General features: G+C 49.1%; 2 protein-coding genes across 2 annotated transcripts; both read left to right on the top strand.

Annotated features, from left to right (window-relative positions):
• Positions 1-3,236: 3,236 nt before the first annotated feature.
• Positions 3,237-3,587, top strand: LOC108490922 (40S ribosomal protein S27-like). Its single transcript, XM_017798472.2, has one exon. The coding sequence runs from the start codon at positions 3,272-3,274 to the stop codon at positions 3,524-3,526; it is 255 nt and encodes an 84-aa protein (XP_017653961.1). The 5' UTR covers positions 3,237-3,271; the 3' UTR covers positions 3,527-3,587.
• A 10,541-nt stretch (positions 3,588-14,128) lies between these two features.
• On the top strand, positions 14,129-17,312 carry Egr1 (early growth response 1). Its single transcript, XM_008834290.2, has 2 exons — positions 14,129-14,691; positions 15,347-17,312. Exons 1-2 carry the CDS (start codon positions 14,412-14,414, stop codon positions 16,624-16,626), a joined length of 1,560 nt encoding a protein of 519 aa, XP_008832512.1. The 5' UTR covers positions 14,129-14,411; the 3' UTR covers positions 16,627-17,312.
• Positions 17,313-21,218: the final 3,906 nt, after the last annotated feature.

Below are 21,218 nucleotides of genomic sequence, written 5' to 3'. Positions count from 1 at the left end.
CCCACCCCCATTAGCAGAGCTAAGTCCTGCCTTGCTCAGCCTGCAAGGAAGCAGGGCTGGCAGAGGAGGGAGAGGTTTGGGACTCTAAGCTGTGGTCCCTATATGTGTGGCATCCTGGATGACAGGAACAAGCTATTTCCAGGTCAAAAGCCCCCACTGGTTTTCCCTGCTAACTTAAATTTCAGCCAATGAACCACCATCTCCTTCCCAAATACTTAGTTGTCTCCTCTCTGTGCTAGGTCATGCCTGTCGGGCAAGAGAAAGGAGCATTAGAGCTGGACAATGGCCTTCTTTGGGTATTACCTAACAGCAGGCCCCTCATCTAGGCTGAAGGTGATGATGGTGGGAGTTCTGCCTGTAAGGCATAGAAAACACCACTAGGTGGCACAACTTCCCCCAGTATGGGATTCCATCGCCTAGCAGATAACAGTGGCTCAAGCCTGCAGACCAGAGTGCCTCATAACTCCACTCCATGGAGTGGGAGATTCATGGAAAAAGTATCTTTGTGGGTAGATAGAACAGGTGGATTCTACAGCAATCCCTGCCCCAGCCTAGCCTGTGTGCACACCCTCTGTCCACTCCAAACAGGAGGTGGTCGGACCCAGAAAAAGAGAGCTTTTGGCACTAGGACCCTGCACACTTCCGGGAGCAGGGAAATTACCAAGCTGACTCTGGGAGGGACCCAATATAGCTTCCTAACTGGCATCGAAGAGACATCTGGAGCAGATATCAGGATCAGGAGAAGAGAGGGGCAGAAGTGGGGATTGCGGGGGAAGAGCTCACACAGTGGCCTTTCAGGCCTGTTCCAGGCTTCCCTGCCCCACCCCCACCCCCTTGCCCTTTCCTTTATTTTCCTCTAGGATATTATGGAGTTGGAAAAGAGGGCCAAGTCCGTAGTCCCCAAGCCCTGGAATTCCCAAGCATTCTTGCAGGGCCTAAAGGAGTGAGGAGTCTCCTCAGCTACCTACCTTTCTCTGACCTCTTTCCTAAGCTGACCCCACCAGCCCTTTATCCCCAATGAATTACCCTTTCCTCTCCTTTTGTCTCAGCAAGATGAGTGATCAATAAATAATGTTGCCTGAAATATTGACAGTGAGTTTTACACCAGCATCCCTTAGTTGCACCTGTCATTTGGGAACTTCAATGCTGACAGGGAGATTCATAAACCCCCTAGACAAGCTCTTTCACATCCCCAGCAACACAAGGTTTCTTTTGGCCAATAATTTCATCCAACCTATCTAAACCAAAATTATGACTCCACCCCACCAAATAAGAAGACCCCAGGATCAACTCAGCCAGCCCTCTGGGAAGGGTGGTTCAGCAAAGTCAAGCAGAGACCCTTCCTGATACCTTGATTCCTATGACACCATCCAGAACCTACACCTCTGTGCCATGTCTACGGGGGTCTACTTCCTGAGTGGCCTAAGCAGAAGGTGTTATCGGGGGGGCACAGCTGCAATCCCAGCACTCAGGAGGCAGAGGCAGGAGGACCACTGAAAGTTTCAAGTCAGTCATAGCCACATAATAAGGCCCTGTCTCTTAAGTCCTGTGCTTCCAGACTGCTCTGGCCCAGGTCACCCTCTCATCTGGTTTGTTCCCCAATATGAAGGGAAAGAAGAGAGAGGGAGAGTAGGAGGCACAGGATACTTCTTGAGACAACTCATCCAGCTTTGTACTCTGCAGAAGCCGCGTCCATGCATGCATCTTTCTGCCCCAAGCATCCTTGTCTACTGCTTTACCAGCTCAACTCCAAGTGTACAAATCTCAGCTCAGATGTCACCCCACACACTCCCCTAAATTGTCAGTATCCCTTCCAGATCCCTGCCACATTGTCCTTCCCTCTGTCATCAAACATCAGCCCACTGTTTCTAGTTCCACATCACTCTGATAGCCTAGGCCTAGGCAGTGGGTACAACTGATTCACTATTGTTTGCTGCCCAGTATCTAGTATGGAGCCAGGTACACGGCCCTCAGCACATCACGGGCTGTTTGAATGGTGCTCCTAAAGTATTATTCTACTCTTGGAAGAACAGCCTTAAATCTCAGCTTCTTCTGCTGAGCTGCTTGCCTGTGCTTGAGCATGGGTATCTGTCTGAGCTATGCAGGAGCTGTCCAGACCCCCTGCCCTTGCTCCTGTTCCCCAGCAGGTACCCACTCCCGCTCTGCCTTTCCCTCTCTCACACACATATGGGAGTCAGCTTTGCAGCCACATTCAGTTCTCACTTTAATTCAAATGCTAAATTGGGAAGAAGAGCAGCTTCACACTCCATATTTAGCCTGGGAGAGAAAAAGTGAGACAGCATGGATATTACCAGAGAGAGAAGGCTGGGCCTGGGGCTGGAGGTGGTAGCAAACCTATCTAGAACTCAGAAAAGAACACTGAACCCCTACCACCTCACTCCTAAAAATAATCACCCAACTCTCCTGCCACTGGAGGACCCAAGCCCCTTTCTTATACCAGTCCACCCACATTTCCTCAGTGGGGATGAGGGGTAGTTGGGGGAAGCAGAAGAGTCTCTGGTTATAAAAGCTATCCAAAGCAGAGAGTGGTAGTGTACAATTGAAATCCCAGCACTTAGGAGGTGGAGGCAGGAGGATTGTGGGCTTAAGTCTAGCCTGGGCTACATAGTGAGCCCCGTCTCAAAAAACAAACAGATGAAACAAAACAACTATCCAGAGAGGCACATGCATACATAGCCATAGGTTATTGCCTATACCATATAGCTATTACCATAGGATAATGAATTAAAATTCAGGATCCATAACAGTTGCACACCAATGTTTTTAGCAGCCTTATTCTAGTCAAAAAATGAAAACCTCCCTTTGTATGAAAATTCAGGATCCATAACAGTTGCACACCAATGTTTTTAGCAGCCTTATTCTAGTCAAAAAATGAAAACCTCCCTTTGTTCATGTTCAGATGAATGGACACACTAAGTATGAAATATACATAACATGGCAGGCACATTATTTAATATTCAAAAATGAATGCTATAATATGAATCATCCATGAAAACATTATACCGAGTGAAATAATTGAGACACAAAAAACTACACGCGTTTACACTTCCACAAGGTCCTGGAGTAAAATTCACAGAGACAGAGGTTAGCAGGAGTTGAGAGATGGGGGAATAGAGAGCTATTGGGTTTCTGTTTGGGAGAATGGAACAGTTCTGGAAACAGATGGTGTTGATAGTGTAATTAATGGCACTGAATTGTACACATAAAAATGGTTAAAATAGTCCAGCAGTGACGACCTCCCTACAAGAACATGCCTCTCGCAAAGGATCTCCTTCATCCCTCTCCAGAAGAGGAGAAGAGGAAACACAAGAAGAAACGCCTGGTACAGAGTCCCAATTCCTACTTCATGGATGTGAAATGCCCAGGATGCTATAAAATCACGACGGTCTTTAGCCATGCACAAACAGTAGTCTTGTGTGTTGGCTGCTCCACTGTCCTCTGTCAGCCTACAGGCAGAAAAGCTTGGCTTACAGAAGGATGTTCCTTCAGGAGGAAGCAGCACTAAAAGTACTCTGAATCAAGATGAGTGAAAAAGCATCCCAATAAACACATTTTGGACTTTAAAAAAAAAATGGTTAAAATGAGGCTGGAGAGATGTCTCAATAGTCAAGAGCACTGGTTGCTCTTGCAGAGGACCAGGGTTTGATTCCCAGCACTCACATGGTAGCTAACAACCATTTGTAACTCCAGTTCCAGGGGACCCAATGCCCTCTTCTGACCTCCATGGGCATTGCATGACACAGGTGCACTTCCATACATGCAGACAATATACTCATACACTTAAAATAAAAATAATATTTTTAAATGGCTAAAATAGTAATTTTATATGTACTGTATCTTACCACACAGTAATTTCTTTTTTCTTTTTCTTTTTTTTTTTTCTTTTTTTTTTTTTTTGAGACATACATAGCAAGTTCCAGGCCATCTGGGACTGCAGGGAGACCCTGTCTCAAACAACAACAACAACAACAACATACTAACACCAAAAAGAAGACCCTGAGTCCAACGTCAGCTTCAAGACACCATCATACTCTCAGGATGGCCCTCTCTGAGTCTGGACTAGGGGAAAACTGGTTCTCTAAGTTCCAAAGACCCCTCCATTTGCCTGCTGGTAGGAGCAGTGGTGCTGCCTCTGCCCAGAGTAAAGCAGAGGCCTCCCTGCACCTGTTCCAGAGGCAGCAGCTCACTCTCCCTCCACTGCTGCTAATGATCACCTGCCAGAAGCTCTTCTCCTGATGGGGGCAGGATGCCCACTACCTCTGTACACACTCATCTTGAGGATACTCTAAAACAGCATTCATTCCCACATGAAGGGAGTTCATAGGAGACTAGTTAGAGAAGGAAAAAGAGAAGTCCCTTCCATCCACACCTCCTCACCCCCACCCAGCTGCTGTGCTTGGAGAGATGGCCTTGGGGCTGAGCTGACGCTCAATGAATTTGGATGTCCATTTTTCTCAATGTCTTTCTGCCTCTGAGTAGATGATCCCTGTGGATGTCCGTGGAATACTAGATGCTGATACTTCTAGACCTCTTCCTCCCTCCTCAACCACAGCCTGGGAGCCCAATGGTCTCTCCTTCCTCCCTCCTCCACTCAGCCTCCTGGGGTTATTCTTATTTTCCTTTTTTTTTTTTTTTCCTTTTTTTTTTTTTTTTTTGTCTTGTTTGTTTGCTTAAGGTGTTGTTTTGTTTTGGAGACAAGGTCTCACTTTATATCCCTGGCTAACCCAGAACTCTCTTATATAGAGGAGATTGGTTTCAAATTTACAGTGACCCTCTTGCCTCTGCCTCCCAAGCCCTGTAATTATAGGTGTATGCCATCATACCCAGCTTTTTCCTGTGATTCTTGTGATAGTTGGCTCTCTGTGACTGCCTAAGAAGCACTTAAGGACTTGGGGGCAGGATCAAGGGCTCCCACACTCACTGTGTTTCTACCATGACATCATGTGTCAAACTGCTGTCATTGCTGTTCTTTTTATTTTCTTTCTTTCTTCTAATCAGACTCTCATGTAGCTCAGACTAGCCTCAAATTCCCTGTGTAAGCTGGGCATGGTGGTGCATGCCTTCAGTCCTCAGATTGAGGCCAACCTGGTCTACATAGTGAGTTCTAGGCCAGCTGGGGCTACAGGGAGACACTGTTTCTATGAAAAACAATAAAAAACAAAGAAAAACTTCCCTTTATAGCTGAGTATGACCTTGAGCTCCTGATCCTCCTGCGTCTACCTTCCAAATTCTGGGATGACAGGCATGAACCACTGTGCCCAGCTTGCCTTTGCCTCTTTGCTTGCCTGTCTCCACTAGGCTGTGAGTAGCAAAAGGGAGAGGGAAAATGCCTTACTTCTCTTCATGTCTTTAATGCTTAGAGCAGAGATGATATTTAGTAAGTAAATAGGAATGAATAGCAATGATCTGTTCACCTGGCTGTCTCCTGTTTTCAACTTGACTCAAGAGTCTGCAGAGCGAAAGGTTTGTATTTGGGACCCCAGAGAACACATCTTGGTATAAACTGAGGTTTATTGGAGGGATCCTGAAGCCAGACCATCTTGAATGGAATTCTGGTTCCACTTCTGATCAATTCTCTGATCAACTCTGTGACGTTGAAAAAGTAACCTGCCCTCTTTGAGTGTCTCGCCTCATCAATGAAATGGGGCTGAGAATGGTACCCACCTCATAAGGCATTGTATGGACAGATGCTGTGAAGTGCTTAGCACAGAGCCTGTCACATAGTAAATGTGTTCTGGGTGGGGGTGGACATGGAGAGTGCACCCATAGATTAAGGGAAGTCAGAGGAAGTAAGCTTACTGATACAACTGCTTTCTCCACGTTCTCAGCTTTGTTGGGATGGGGTAGCTGAGGACAGACAGTTCCAGAGTGGGATAACCCCAGAAAGTCAAAAAGTACCTGCTTCCTCCCTTCCTCCCCCTCCTGCCAGATCTGTAGAATCCATGCTTACCCACCAAGAAGCTGAGCAGCCTGCGCTGGGCGGTGGTGAGGGGCCAGAAATAACTACCGGTGCTATTCCTGCCTTTCAGGGCTGGGTGGAAACGCTGCCTTTCTAATCTAAAGGCTGCTCTCGACTTCCTGCACACCAGTGAGCTCTTATGTAACGTTCCCCTCCCTCTCCTGCCCAGGGAGTTTCCAGAGATTTCTGCAGTGGCTGGCTTTGCTGCACACTCAGTTGAGGGTGGGGAAAGCAGAGCAAACATCACAGGATGGATTGTTCTCTGAGCCCAGGGTCCTCCCAGCCTCAGATCTGGGAGAATGGCTGTGCAGCATGGGGCAGAGGGGCTGCTGCCCAGGAATAGCAGCCTCTTTGAACATCTGCAAGGCACACATTGACAGGAAAGATCCAGAGAGCCTCCTAGATATTCAGCTACTTCCATCCATTCACTCCTCCCCTTACAAATCCCCTTGAGGTCAGACTCTCCCACCTCCCCAAACTTACTATGCCTCAGAGGCTTCCATTTTAAGCTAACCTAACTCTGGCTCATTAGTCCTCAGACAGAGAAAGGGTTGGACTCAAGCCATCCAGACCACAACTGTCTTAGTCAATCTTATACCTAGTGCCAAATTTCTCATGGTCTCTTTCCTTCAATTCCTGGATCCTGTTTGAGTTGGGTCAGACACTCTCTTCATGTGTGTGTGGGGGGGGATTGAAACTGGGGCCCTGAACATGCTATGCAAGCACTCTACTATTGAGCTAAACTCCAGTCCCTTAGGCCCCTCTCAGACCACCCTCCCATCTGCATGAAGCCTCAGCACCACTCTGCATGGCCCTTCCCACCTATCCTCTGACATCTGACATTGGAGTAGAGGAAATGGCTTTGTACCGCCACACTCTGGGATGATTCTCTCTCTCATGTCCCTGTCTTTCCCTATGGCTCCCCATATGTCCCTACCTCTTTCTCATTCCATGTGTGACCTTCATCAGTTCTTCTTCAGGCTTCTCATCTCTCAAATCCTCCATGGGTGGGTGTGGAGCTATCCCCAGACCCATTTCAGGCCAAGTTGTCTGGGTTTCCGGTGGGGCCCCTCAGTCATCGGAAAGTATGACAGGCAACTCAGACAGAACCCCAAAGAGATTCACTTCCTGAGCCTTAGGCAGGCCACAGAAGTGAGAAACCACGGCCTAGGCAGCACATGGGGGTGCTGATGTAGCCCAGGTCTAGGAGGAAGTGGCAATGGAAAAAAGGGCTTGTTTCCCTCTGAGAGTACAGCTTGCTTATCCCTAGGTTGAATGACTGAGTCAAGATGGCCCCATTGGCACCTCTGCAGCAGGGTTCTCCCTCACCTCTGCCTCTTCTCCAGTTTTCAAAGAAAACTGAGTGTGAGCAGCAACTCTGACCTGCCCAGAGCCTCTTACCTTCTAGGGCTTCTGCACCAGTCTCCTGGCCAGCAAGGTTCTAGTCATCCCTAAGCATTCCTTGAGGCCCAGCAGCCTTCTGGGCCAGGGTACAAGGTGACTGAGTCTTTCTTACCTCTGGCCTGTAGGTCTCAGAACACTTGTTCCATCTGAGTTGCTGGGTAGAAATTGGATGCTTGCAAGCCCAAACTGAGATTTGACTCCATTTTTTTTCTGCAGTGTTCCCTCCTTTCCCACTCCCCCAAACACACAGAAGTATGCCACAGGCCAAAGGACCAACTAGAGAAAGGTGGGGATGACTAAGCTGTCCCTCTCCCTGCTGTGGAGATGTCAAATCTAGAGGACTACTCAGGCTTTTCTTCTCACCAGCTACCCTTCACAGAGTCTAGGAAGTACACAGGGGCTTTGAGGTCAGCTCCTCTCACTGTTCCTGGGCAGAAGCTGCCTTTCCAGGGGCTGACACCATAAGGACCCGGCTAGACCAAAGAGGTTCTTTTTTCTCTGTGAGCCATGAGACTGGAGAGTGAGGGCAGGTAGCTGGGTATAGGTTAGGCCTGGACAGTCTTACTCTAACCACATCCTGGCCTGAGGCCTTGGACCATGAGAGATTTTTCCCTCTGGAGGCTTTTGGTTTGGTTTGTTTGAGACAGGGTTTTACTCTGTAGCTCAGGCTGGCCTGGAATTCAGCACTGTTGAGTGCTCAGCTCTTGAGTAGAGGAATGAGTTACCATGCCCAGCTAGAGTCTGTGTCTTCTCAATTTTTTTTTTTCTCTTTTTAAGACAGGGTCTCTCTGTGTAGTAGCCCTGGCTGGTCTGGAACTGACTATGCAGCCCTGGCTGACCTTGAACTCACAGAGATCTGCCTGCTTCTGCTTCCTGACTGCTGGCTGGGACTAAAGGATGCATGCACCACCATGCCCAGCCTCTTTTTTCTTTTTCTTTCTTTATCTTTATGTGTATGAGTGTTTTGTCTGCATATAGGTACACTATGTGTGTGCAGTGCCCACAGGTACCAAAAGGAGAAGTCAAATCCCCTGGAACTGGAGTTAGGGATGGTTGGTAGCCTCTATGTGGATGCTAGGAATTGAACCCATGTCCTCTGGAAGAGCAGCCAGTGCTCTCAGCTGTTGAGCCATCTCTCTAGTTGTCGTCCCCCCGCCCCCGCCACCCTTTTTTCTTTTTGGACATAGGGTTTCATGTATCCCAGGCTGTCCTTAAATTTCTTATCCTGCTGCCTCAGTCTCCTGAGTGCTGTAATAAATGGGTCACTACGCCCTGCTCCTATCAACTTTTACATCTCTGTATTAATGTTAGCTCCTCAAAAAGCCACCTTCACCTCCCTAGTATGGAGTAACACTATAATATGAAATTATCCTCTTTTTTCCATAACTATTTTTATCTAGACCCATTGAGGGCAATTTCCAGGAGAGAAAACCTTTACTTTGGAATCCTTAAGACCTAGCACACTGAGGAGTGATAAGCTCCCCTGCTACACACACATGCACTTGAGAACTGGTGAAGAGCATGCCTGAATCACCTCAAACAAGATCCAGGAGTTGTAGGAAAGAGATCATGAGATATGTGGCACTAGGTATAGAATTGGCCAAGACAGCTGTCTGGGTGGCTCGAGTCAAGCCCTGAGTCTGCCTGGGAATTGATGAGCCACAGAGTTAGGTTAGACTTAGAATGGTGCAGTGCTAAGCATAAGCAGTAGCCAGTAAATGTTTTTTAAAAGAATTAATTCAGCTGGGCTGGAGAGTTGGCTCAGCAGTTGAGAGCACTGACTGCTTTTGCAGAGGACCTGAGTTCTATTCTTAGCTCCCACAGGCGGCTAACAACTCTCCTAACTCCAGTTCCAGGGGATCATCTGACACCCTCTTCTGACCTCCATGGGCACTGAACTCACAGAGATCTGCCTGCCTCTACCTCCCAAGTGCTGGGATTAAAGCATGTGCCACCATGCCCGGCTATAAATAAAATTTTTTTAAACAATTATTTATTTTTATGTGTATGTGTGTATTGCCTGCATGTAGGCTAAGTGCACCCATGTCGTACAATGCTGCAGAAGTCAGAAGAGGCTGCCGGCAGTTGCACATTGCCTCTGTGTGTGTGTGTGTGTGTGTGTGTGTGTGTGTGTGTGTGTGAATGTATGAAAAAAAGAAAAAATAATTCAGCTAACACTCAGGGGGCTAGGCAAGGCAGGAGAACCACATATTTGAGAACAGCATGGGCTATATAGTGAGACCTTGCCTCAGGAGGGAAGGAGGGAAGGAGGGAGGGTGGGAGGGAGGGAGGGAGGGAAGGAGGGAAGGAGGGAAGGAGGGAGGGAAGGGAAAGAAAAGGAATAATTTGCTTAACCTTACCTTCTGCTACTTCCTGATGGGAACCCTTCCTGCTCCAGCCCATCTCCCCCTTTCTAGCCTCATTTTCCCCAGACAGATCAGACATGGGCACTCCTGGCATTCCCATTACCAGCTTGACCTAAAATGGCCTCTTACTTCCCCACCACAAAGTTTGGTCCTTACCAATTCCTTCTCCGAAATCCTTTTGTTGTTCCTGTCTCTGTCCTCCAAATTCCCTGGAATCTCTCTTTCTTTCTCCCCCGCCCCACCTCCCATTTTGTTTTATTGCTTTGAGACAAGAGTCTTGTTATGTCACCCAGGCTGGCAGCATTGATAGTACAGTAATCCTCCTACCTCTGCCTCCTAAATGCTGGAATCACAAAATTACAAGCCTGTACCTCCACAGTCTAGCTCTTTTATCTTTTAAGTCCCTTGATGTCACTGACATTTGGTGGCTAAGGGACTGCTTCCTTCCTATTCTTAACTCTCTTGTAACAGAATCCAGGCTTGTTTCTATCCAGTTCTAAGCTCCTTAGAAGCAGGGCCTATGCCATATGCATTGCCGCCAAGCCTTACTCAAAGCAGCTCCTCAGAGAAGTTTGGGGCTGTGATTCCTAAGGGTGTGTTAATTAGAATCTCTTAGGCTGTAAGTAACAAGGAACTGAGGATGTTTGACTTTATTAAATGAAAAAGGAATTCATTGGCCTGCATAACTGAAAACCCGGGTTGAATGCAAAGAACATCTCCGGCTATGCACATCTCTTCTCTCTGATTTCCACCAATTAGCTTCATTCTCAGGCAGTCTCCAATCCTGAGGGTAAAGTAGACTCCAGACTCATATTCTCTTGGCTTTGAATCACCATAGAAAGAGACTTCTTTCCCAAGAGTACCAGAAAAAGTCCCAGAAATAATTCTCACTGACCTTGTTTGGGTCATGTGCCCATCTGGATTCAGTCACTATGGAAAATGAAATGCTCCTAGATTAGAGGATCCTAAATGGATGGCCAGGCCTGGGATACAGACTTACACCTAGATTTAGGATAGCATTATCCTCTCCCAGCCACAAGTAGGGGTAATTCCCCCAAAGAAGTTGTTGGATGAGGAATATTCCAAAAATAATTGGTGTTGGACACACAAAACAAAAGATACAACCATGAAGGCACATTAGACTCATGGGGGATTTGTTGGCCCTGGCATGGCCAGGAGGCTCTTCTTTCAGAATCTGAGAAACTCTTTGGGAATAGAACAGGGATCCTAGGCTAAGCTGCCTTCTCAGGTCTAGTCTTGCTAAGCACAGAAAGATTGTGGTTCAGTTGGTCCATAAAAGCTTTCTTTTCCAGAGCCCCAGAGGTGATGCTGCTGTGCATAAGACCGAAAAATTCTGCTCTAGGAAAAGATCTACCACAGCAAGGTACAGACTGGCTCTTACGGACACTGCCTCTTTTGTTAGGATTGGAAAGCCTCTCTCTTTGTACAACTTGTTGTTTTGTTTTCTGAGTTGTTTTCTTTTGTTGAGACAGGGTCTCAACCCTGGCTGGCTTCAAAAGTGTTATGTAGTAGCCATGGTGGCCTTAAACTCTTGATCTTCTTATATGTACCTCCTAAGTGTTGGGATTACCAACATGGGCTAAGTTTATGCCATACTAGAACCCAGGGCTTTGTGCATGCTAGGCAAGAACATCAACTGAGCTACATCCCGAAACCCATTTGGGTTTTCTTGAAGGCTGAATGAGGTTGGATGGATGAAAATAACAATAACCTGGGAGCTGGAGAGATGGCTTAGTTGTTAAAAGCACTGGCTGTTCTTGCAGAAGACCAGGGATTGAATCCCAGCACCCACATGGCAGCTAACAACAGTCCATAACCCCAGTTCCAAGGACTCCAATGTCCTCTTCTGTTATTGCATGACACAGGTGCACTTACACACATGCAGGCATAACACTCATACACATAAAATAATAAAAGTTTTAAAAATAAAATAACAATAACCCTTGTTTATTCAATGCCAATTGCAAGGCTTTGGGTACTTCACAGATGGCAGGGCTTGTAAATTTCAATCTATACAGAAATCCTTCCACTTTAATTATCATTAACTTTAGCCCTATTTTACAATTGAAGAGTGAAATACAAAAGGTTTGGTTAGAGAAACCCACCCATACCACCAAGAGTGGTAAAATGGGCATTGTCATGGGGAGCATGGGATCTAGCCTCGCCTGCCCTTCCTCCTCTGTGGAGAGGCATTTTACTCTTGCATCCTAAGTAAATAACTCAACACCTCTCCCAGGGTTAGGATGGTGAGTTCAAATACAAGGGAACCTTGGTTCATTGGTGGCTTCCTTAAGTTGATTTTTAAATATTTAATTTATTTTTATTTTATGTACATGAGTGCATGGCCTGCATGTAAGCAAGTGCACCCATATCGTGCAGTGCCCGCGGATATCAGAAGAGGGTGTTGGATCCCTTGGAACTGGAGTTGTTAGCTGCAAAAGCAGCCAGCGTTCTTAACCGATGAACCATCTCTCCAGCCCCTAAGTTGATTTTTATAAGGAAAGGGGTAAGAGACTAGACTTTGGGAGTTAAAAAGCAGGAAAGCACCACCGCCCCCCATTTAAACCCGACTTAGACCTGAGAATAGGTTTACTGAGATCTGGATCCAACCCCTAGGTATCCGTGCTTTTTTTTTTTTTTTTAATCTTTTAGAGATAGGGTCTCCCTGTAGCCCCTGCTGGCCTGGAACTCGCTATGTAGATCTCACAGAGATCTACCTGCTTCTGCCTGGGATTAAAGGCACGAGCCACCATGCCCATCGTGCTTTCTTTCTAAATTACAGCATCTTTCCTGGATTCAGAGCTGGAAGCAAGAGCTTTCATGTTTCTGGAATCCCTTTTCCCTTTGGGGTGAAGTAGGGAGGGCTGCCCTGCTCGCGTAAGGGTCCCGGGAGACTAGCGGAAATCACTCACCCCACCCTCCCCACGTTCTTGTCCCTCGGCCTGGCTCCGGGTGGGAAGTGTTATCCTTAAGTCTGGAAGCCTCCACAGTGGAGGCCCCTCGGGACTGCAGGGAAGGCCCAGGCTGCTGCGCCTGCTCAGTTCGCGCTCGCTGCGTCTAAGGCTCCCCCGCCTGGCTCGGTGCCCAGTATCGCACCAAGGAGGGGAATCAAGGAGTCGGCGAAGAGCCGGCTCATCTAGAGGCCGGGAATACAGCTGGAGAGACCTCCAGGGGGAAGCACCGAGTCGCAAGCACGCCCTCTCTCCAAGCCAAGCTAGGGGTCCCTCTTCAGAATCCAGCAGGGTCCGCCCCGCCGGGCCCTATACTAGATAAAGGTCAGGAAATGCCCAACCACCACAGGAATCATTAGCCCCTGGTGGGGACTCGGGGCTGTCTCCGACAATCACGTTCCGCCATCCAGGTCCCCAAAGGCTCAAGGGCAGGGACCAGGATTCTGGGTGGTACACGGGGGCCCCAGGCCCCAACACCGCCATCCTGTTGACCTGTGGCCACGAATATGTCCCATTACTATGCAGTGTCCAAGAACCATGTGGCCACAATTTCTTGGCCTCAGTTTCCCCAGTGACACCTGGAAAATCACCTTGCCATTGGTCGAGGCTCGGGGTCAGGGCCCCGCCTCTCCTGGGCGGCCTTTGCCCCAGCCGGCCCAGCCGCTCCTCCTTCTCCTCTCCACGCTCGCTCCCACGGTCCCTGCGGTGGGCGGGCGAGCCCTGGATGGTGGCTACAGAGCCCCGGCCCAATTCTCCCTCGCCCCGGCGCCCGATCTGGGCTTCCCCAGCCCAGCTCACACCCGAGGGCCGTTTGCACGGCCGCGCGCCCAGAGCTCCGCGCCCGGCGCCCTCCCCATGCGGGCGTCTCCTCCCCCCACAACCACTCCCACCCCCTGTCCGGAGCGCACTTGGGCTCCCGCCTGGGAACCAAGGGGGAGGGGAGGAGGAGGGAGCCGGAGCGCCCAGCTGCGACCCGGAAACGCCATATAAGGAGCAGGAAGGATCCCCCCGCCGGAACAGTCCTTATTTGGGCAGAGCCTTATTTGGAGTGGCCCGATATGGCGCTGCCGCTTCCGGCTTTGGAAGGAGGGGAGAGAGGGCGGGGGTTATGGGTGCCGTAGGGCTGGGAACTCCGCACCGCTGGCCGCTGGAGGCCTCAGCTGTCGTCCCAGTACCCGGCTTTCCCGAAGCCTGGGCGCTTAAGATGCGGGAGCGGGAGACAGGGCGCAGGATGGAGGTGCCCACTGCTGTTGAATGGGGGGTGCTTCACGTCACTCTGGGTCCTCCCGGCCGGTCCTGCCATATTAGGGCTTCCTGCTTCCCATATATGGCCATGTACGTCACGGCAGAGGCGGGTCGGTACTGTTCCAGACCCTTGAAATAGAGGCCGATTCGGGGAGTCGCGAGAGATCCCAGCGCGCAGAACTTAGGGAGCCGCCGTCGCGATTAGCCGCCGCCACCAGCTTCCGCCGCCGCAAGACCGGCCCCTGCCCCATCCTCCGCGGCAACGCTGCGTCCACCAGGGTCAGCGGCGAGGGCCAACCTGGGGAACCCACCTGAGCTCCCTGCAGTGTGCCTTGCGCCCCGCATGTGACCCGGCTAGCTGCCCGCGAGTGTGCCCCCCCCATAGCTCCCGCTTCGGGCTGCGCCCACCGCCCCAACATCAGCTGTACAGCCGGCTCCCCCGGGATGGCCGCGGCCAAGGCCGAGATGCAGTTGATGTCCCCGCTGCAGATCTCTGACCCCTTCGGCTCGTTTCCTCACTCACCCACGATGGACAACTACCCCAAGCTGGAAGAGATGATGCTGCTGAGCAACGGGGCTCCCCAGTTCCTCGGAGCCGCCGGGGCCCCAGAGGGCAGCGGCGGTAACAGCAGCAGCAGCGGGGGCGGTGGAGGGGGCGGCAGCAGCAGCGCCTTCAACCCTCAGGGGGAACCGGCTGAGCAACCCTACGAGCACCTGACCACAGGTAAGCCGTGGCCTATGCCGAGGACGAACCCCTGAACCCCTTCGCGACCATCCTGACGTCCAGTCCTTTGTTGCAGGGAATGCTCCTGGACCTTAGTGATGCTGGGGTTGCCTCTCATTTCCAGGGTCTTGTATTAGGATGTTTGGGGACACCCCCCACCCTCCACCCTAGAGGTGCGCAGAGGACCGAGCATTTGTTTTGGATGGAGAGCTCTGGATCTGCGTGGGTGGTTGGAGGAGGGAGGGCTTGTTTTGAGAAGCTGGGTTGCCCCCCAGCCTCCCAGGCTTGCCTTGCCTGCCGCCGGTCCCTAAGGAAGGGCTGAGCTGTGTGGCCAGGGATGTCCCCGGCAGCCCGGGGAAGGGGGCGCGCATTAGTCGTGACCGCGGGGATGCTGGCGGGATTCCCTCGCCCGCGCAGCCTGTGCTGCGGAGAGCTCTCAGCTGCAGTAGAGGGGGATTCTCTGTTTGCGTCATCTGTTGTTGAAATGGGCTCTGCCACTGGAGCAGGTCCAAGAACATTGCAATCTGCTGCTATCAATTATTAACCACCTTGGGAGTCAGTGGTAGCCGGGCGACCTCTTGCTTGGCAGCTTTCAGCCCTCATCGTCCTCCAGTGATTGCTCTCCAGTAACCGGGCCTCTTCTCTTTCCTGCCAGAATCTTTTCCTGACATCTCTCTGAATAATGAGAAGGTGATGGTGGAGACAAGTTATCCCAGCCAAACCACTCGGTTGCCACCCATCACGTACACTGGCCGCTTCTCTCTGGAGCCTGCACCCAACAGTGGCAACGCTTTGTGGCCTGAGCCTCTCTTCAGTCTAGTCAGTGGCCTGGTGAGCATGACCAATCCACCAGCCTCGTCGTCCTCAGCATCATCTCCAACGGCGTCCTCTTCTTCATCTGCCTCCCAGAGCCCACCCCTGAGCTGTGCCGTGCCATCCAACGACAGCAGCCCTATTTACTCAGCGGCACCCACCTTCCCGACACCCAACACAGACATTTTTCCTGAGCCACAAAGCCAGGCCTTTCCGGGCTCCTCGGGCACAGCGCTGCAATACCCGCCTCCTGCCTACCCTGCTGCCAAGGGTGGCTTCCAGGTTCCCATGATCCCTGATTATCTGTTTCCACAACAACAGGGAGATCTGGGCCTGGGCACCCCAGACCAGAAGCCCTTCCAGGGTCTGGAGAGCCGTACCCAGCAGCCTTCACTTACTCCACTATCCACTATTAAGGCCTTTGCTACTCAGTCGGGCTCCCAGGACCTAAAGGCCCTTAATACCACCTACCAGTCCCAGCTCATCAAACCTAGCCGCATGCGCAAGTACCCCAACCGGCCCAGCAAGACACCTCCTCATGAACGCCCATATGCTTGCCCTGTCGAGTCCTGTGATCGGCGCTTCTCTCGCTCAGACGAGCTCACCCGCCATATCCGGATCCACACAGGCCAGAAACCCTTCCAGTGCCGAATCTGCATGCGCAACTTCAGTCGCAGCGACCACCTAACCACCCACATTCGCACCCATACGGGCGAGAAGCCCTTTGCCTGTGACATCTGTGGAAGAAAGTTTGCCAGGAGTGATGAACGCAAGAGGCATACCAAGATCCACTTGCGACAGAAGGACAAGAAAGCAGACAAAAGTATTGTGGCCTCTTCGGCCACCTCTTCCCTCTCTTCTTACCCATCCCCAGTGGCTACCTCTTACCCATCCCCAGTGCCCACCTCCTACTCCTCTCCTGGCTCCTCCACCTACCCATCTCCTGTACACAGTGGCTTCTCCTCACCGTCAGTGGCCACTACATATGCCTCGGTTCCACCTGCTTTCCCTGCCCAGGTCAGCAGCTTCCCTTCTGCAGCTGTCACCAACTCCTTCAGCGCCTCAACTGGGCTTTCGGACATGACAGCAACCTTTTCTCCCAGGACAATTGAAATTTGCTAAAGGGGAAAAGGGAGAAAACCATGAAAGACTTAAAAGGACAGGAGGAGGAAATGGCCATCAGAGGAGGTTCTCTTAGGTCAGATTGGAAGTTCTCAGAGCCAAGTCCTTCCTCTAGTCAATAATGGAAGGTCTGTTGGCCAACAATCCTTTTGCCCACTTCCCCTTCCTCCCTAATTATTCCCTTTGACTTCAGCTGCCTGAAACAACCATGTCAAAGTTCACCTCTATCCAAAGAACTTGATTTGCATGGGTATTGGATAAATCATTTCAGTATCATCTCCATTATATGCCTGACCCTTGCTCCCTTCAGTGCTAGAAAAATCAAGATGGCAAAATGGGTTTGGGCCCTCAGAACCCTGCCCTTTATCTTTGTACAGTGTCTGTGCCATGGATTTTGTTTTTCTTGGGGTATTCTTGATGTGAAGATAATTTGCATACTCTTGTATTATTTGGAGCTAGGTCCTCAATTCTGGGGGGGAAAAGAAAAGCCAAGCAAACCAATGGTGATCCTCTATTTTGTGATGATGCTGTGACAATAAGATTGAAACATTTTTTTGAAACGCCAGTCCTAAGTATTAATCAGAGCATGTGTCAGAGTGTTGTTCCGTTAACCTTTTTGTAAATACTGCTTGACTGTACTCTCACATGTGACAAAATATGGTTTGGTTTTTTTTTTTTTTTTTTTTTGGAAAAAAGTTTTCCCATCCCTTTGGTTTAAAATTTCACGTCTTGGTGCCTTTGTGGGACACGCCTTGCTGATGGCTTGACATGTGCAATTGTGAGGGATATGCTCACCTCTAGCCTTAAGGGGTAGGGGCAGGAGTGGTGTTTAGGGAGGCTTTGAGAGCACAATGAGGAAAAGGGCTGAGCTGTGCTTTGGTTCTTCAGAATGTAAGGAAACAAAAATTTAAAACAATCTGAACTCTCAAAAGTCTATTTTTTTAAACTGAAAATGTCAATTTATACATATATTCAGGAGTTGGAATGTTGTAGTTACCTACTGAGTAGGCGGCGATTTTTGTATGTTATGAACATGAAGTTCATTATTTTGTGGTTTTATTTTACTTTGTTACTTGTGTTTGCTTAAACAAAGTGACTTGTTTGGCTTATAAACACATTGAATGCGCTTTTATTGCCCATGGGATATGTGGTGTATATCCTTCAGAAAAATTAAAAGGAAAATAAAAGTATGATTGGTTATGTATTTACTGGGCTGGGAAAGGGCTCTGTAGTGACCATCTCTGCCTAGCAAGTGTGGTGGGGAGGTTTTTCAGGGCTTGCTGGGTGTGGTGGTGCATCCCTTTAATCTTAGCACTTGGGAGGAAGAGGCAGGTGGATCTTAGATCTTGAGTTCCAGGCCAGCTAGGGCTACAGAAAGACCTTGAAAAGAAAAAGACTACAGCTTTACAGATGGATGAATTCTCATTCTCACATATTGGCTGTGTCCCTGCAGTGAGTTAATGAGAACTGTGTAAATCCCTTTGTGTGTATGTGTGTGTGTTACCGGGGATTGAGCATAAGCCATGTACATGCTAAGCAGTTCTTGTTCATATGGGGCCTGCGCCTGTTTTCCAGTCTAGTGAACTATAGCTTTGCCCTGCTTATTAGTTAGGGATGGGACATGTGGCAGAGGCAGTGCTACTCCTAACATCAGTGTGTAAGTAGCCCCACTCTCCAGTCAGAATTGAGAAAAATTGGGAATCCCTGTCCTTGCCATAGGCACTTGGGAGAGAAGAGGTGGGCAATATGGGGTTTTAGGAACAGTGACAAAGCTAGGGCTAACAATTTATCCCTCCGTCTACGTCTTCAGCAACTTTATGGCATCAAAGGCTTAGAAGAAGCAAGAGCTAGTTCTTCAGCCAAGAATCCTTCCAGGAAGAAAATCTCACCACTTTGCCAGCTGGAATGGCCCTTCTTGGCAGCTTCCTGGGAGATTGGGCAGAGTGGGCAAGAGGGTGCCCTGGTGTTGAAAGCAAACCGTATTTCTATTGGGTAGGAGGCATGTGGTACTAGGTTCCCTTCACTGTAACACCCTAAATGTCCATTCTGCTGAAGCCATCTTTGTAGGTATGTGGGCATCTGTCTACTCGGTAAGAGGCCTTGACCTGGCCATGACAGACACAGCAAGAACAGTTCCTATTCCAGGAATGCAGGTTGTTGGTTGGGGAGACAGAGATGTAAGCCAAAAATGGCATGATGTTATGTTATACAATAATGGGCAAGTATGTGGCTCTTTGGAAGCACAAAGAAGGTCACCTATCCCAACTGGGGCTTAGAAAAGGTGAAAAGTTAAGTTGGGATGTCTAAGTAGGAATCACCTAAATGCCTTGGGTGTTGCCCAGGTAGGGAGGACAGTGGCTAGAATGGAGATAGGGAGGACAGGAGATAGAATGGAGTGTTTCCACCTCTTCCAGCCCTGATAATGTCTTGAGTCTTTTGTGAATTTATCAAACACCCCCCACCATTGGGTAGATAGTACAGTGGATTTAGTGTCCTGGAATTCTCAAACCTTGGCTTCCCAGCCAACTTCTGATCCCTAAAACCCGAGTATTTCTACACAGCATGATAATCAGGAAATAAGTGAACCTTCCTCCACCCTTTCCTTTCTTTTTGAGAGTTCCTCAGGTTCTTAACCCACTCCTCCTGAGGTCACGGGAGTTCTAATAATCCCTTGGCATCAGCCTAGTTCTGCATGCTAGCCTTTTTCCACCAACACCTCCCTGCCCTTTCCCATGACTCCAAGTTCCTTAGCCTGGAGCAGGGGGAACTAGGGCACATCCTTTCAAATCTCCTAGCAAATCTGCCAAGTCCCCATAGGACATTTGTGTTGGCACACCTCTTCCCAGCACCGCCTAGCCTACCCCTCCCCATCTCACTGTAAGCTCAGGAACACAGGTCTGTACCTGCTATACATTCTTTAGAGTTTCTCACCCAAGAAACAAAGTACAGTGAAAGTACAATGTATATGTGAAAGAAGATGCAGACTATTCCTTTAAGGCAGAACAGCTCCTGCTTGAGTACCTCAGAATGAAAGTCTCCAACACTTTTTCCGGAACATCTCACTGCTGCCTTACATCTGGCATGGCTCTTGGAATTGGCCTTAATCACAAGGTCATTTCTGTGCAGATGGCTTGCTGAGAAATTCTGCCAAGCTTGCTAGCTTGGTACCAAACTTCTGTTAGATTCTGACACTCCAAACTCAAGTTCTTTTGCATGATTGAAACAGGGCACAACTTAAATTTCTTTAATTTCCCTGTTTTGCAGACTGGGAATAGAATGAATGTATTGACTGAGGATGTAGCTTATTGATAGAGCTTTTGCCAAGTGGGTTCCAAGACCTGGGTTCCATAAGAAACACCCAAAATAGCAATATTAGTTTTACCTCTTGCGCCTAGGAAGCAAATCTGAAAACAGAGGCCTAGGACAGTACTGATGAAAACTGCCATCATCATAAAAGTTGAGATTTGGAAGGGACCTAAAGAGTGTTGAATACTTAATTGATTACTACTTGGGGACATTGCCTAGGGCTTCAGGAATAAGAAAAAGATCAAGAGGAGTAAGGTGGAGGGGGGAGGGGGATTGAGCCTTCTGAAGATAGATTTAAATCGAAGTAAAAGAATCAGGTCCCAAGGACCCTTGAGCAGCCCTCTAGTTCCTGGGAGGTGCTCTTTTCAGCCTCATGTATTCTGAAAAAGCTCCATTGGTACTGAAGTTAACAGTGTATTGTCTTCTTCCTCACAGACGGTCTGAAGACTCACAGAAGAAATGGTCTGATACCACAGGGTCAGAGTGGTCCCTGCAAGATCCTCACCCACACCCAACAGTTTTCATGGCCTCTTTGCTCTTAGCAAGTTTACTCTTAGCTACTCTTAGTTTGTGACTGGAAGGCATGGACAGAGTGACATCCCAGTGTCCTAAGGGAAATGCCACTAAATCTAAGAGAATCAGATGTCAAGAAAATCAGATTTCTTCAACATTCTAACCAGAAACTGGGATGCTCTTGCTTGGCAATATCCTCCAACTGAAACATTCCTTCCTGGTATGAGGAGGGAGGTCAAGAGACTCAGGAAATGAACAAACCTCACAAGTCCCAATGCTGAAACTTACAAGATTCACAAGGTCCCTCCCTCCCTGAGGTTACAGAAGCAGTAAACAATTGTTGAGGAGAGGAAACCAGTGGAGTTACCTTAGGAGAGTGGACTGTCAGCTGCCTCCAGCTGGTACTAGAAACCTTAGGGAAGCAAGCAGCTTTTGAGTCTTCACCCACACTAGAGTGGGCTTTTCAGTGGCATAGCAGCCTCTGAGACACCCACGGACCTGTAAGGAACCCCTCACTCTTATTTCTGCAGTAACCCCAATAAACTCACCAGTTCACCATGTGGTGGAATTAGCATTTTGGTCTGATGTCAGTGCCCCATCTGGGGTGAGTAGACATTTGTTGGGTCTTCTCTGGAAGTCTTATACAACAGACAGTAATAATATTTTTGCATTCAGAGAGTAATTAGGCCCATTGCTGGAGCTGTTTGCCTTCTTCAGTCTTTGTTTCCCATTCATAGGACCTAGGAGAGCCTTTTGTGATGTAATCACCTAAA

This window comes from Nannospalax galili, unplaced genomic scaffold (genome assembly GCF_000622305.1).
Source record: "Nannospalax galili isolate Female #2095 unplaced genomic scaffold, S.galili_v1.0 scaffold856, whole genome shotgun sequence".
Classification (NCBI taxonomy): domain Eukaryota; kingdom Metazoa; phylum Chordata; class Mammalia; order Rodentia; family Spalacidae; genus Nannospalax; species Nannospalax galili.
Note: the sequence above shows the minus strand (reverse complement) of the source record. Positions and strands in the feature narration are given on the sequence as shown.

Bases quoted from the DNA above. Each gene is read 5' to 3' on its own strand.
- LOC108490922 (XM_017798472.2), top strand. From the start codon at position 3,272: ATGCCTCTCGCAAAGGATCTCCTTCATCCCTCTCCAGAAGAGGAGAAG.
- Egr1 (XM_008834290.2), top strand. From the start codon at position 14,412: ATGGCCGCGGCCAAGGCCGAGATGCAGTTGATGTCCCCGCTGCAGATC. The intron at 14,692-15,346 runs GTAAGCCGTGGC...CTTTCCTGCCAG, and splicing joins CTACGAGCACCTGACCACAG to AATCTTTTCCTGACATCTCT.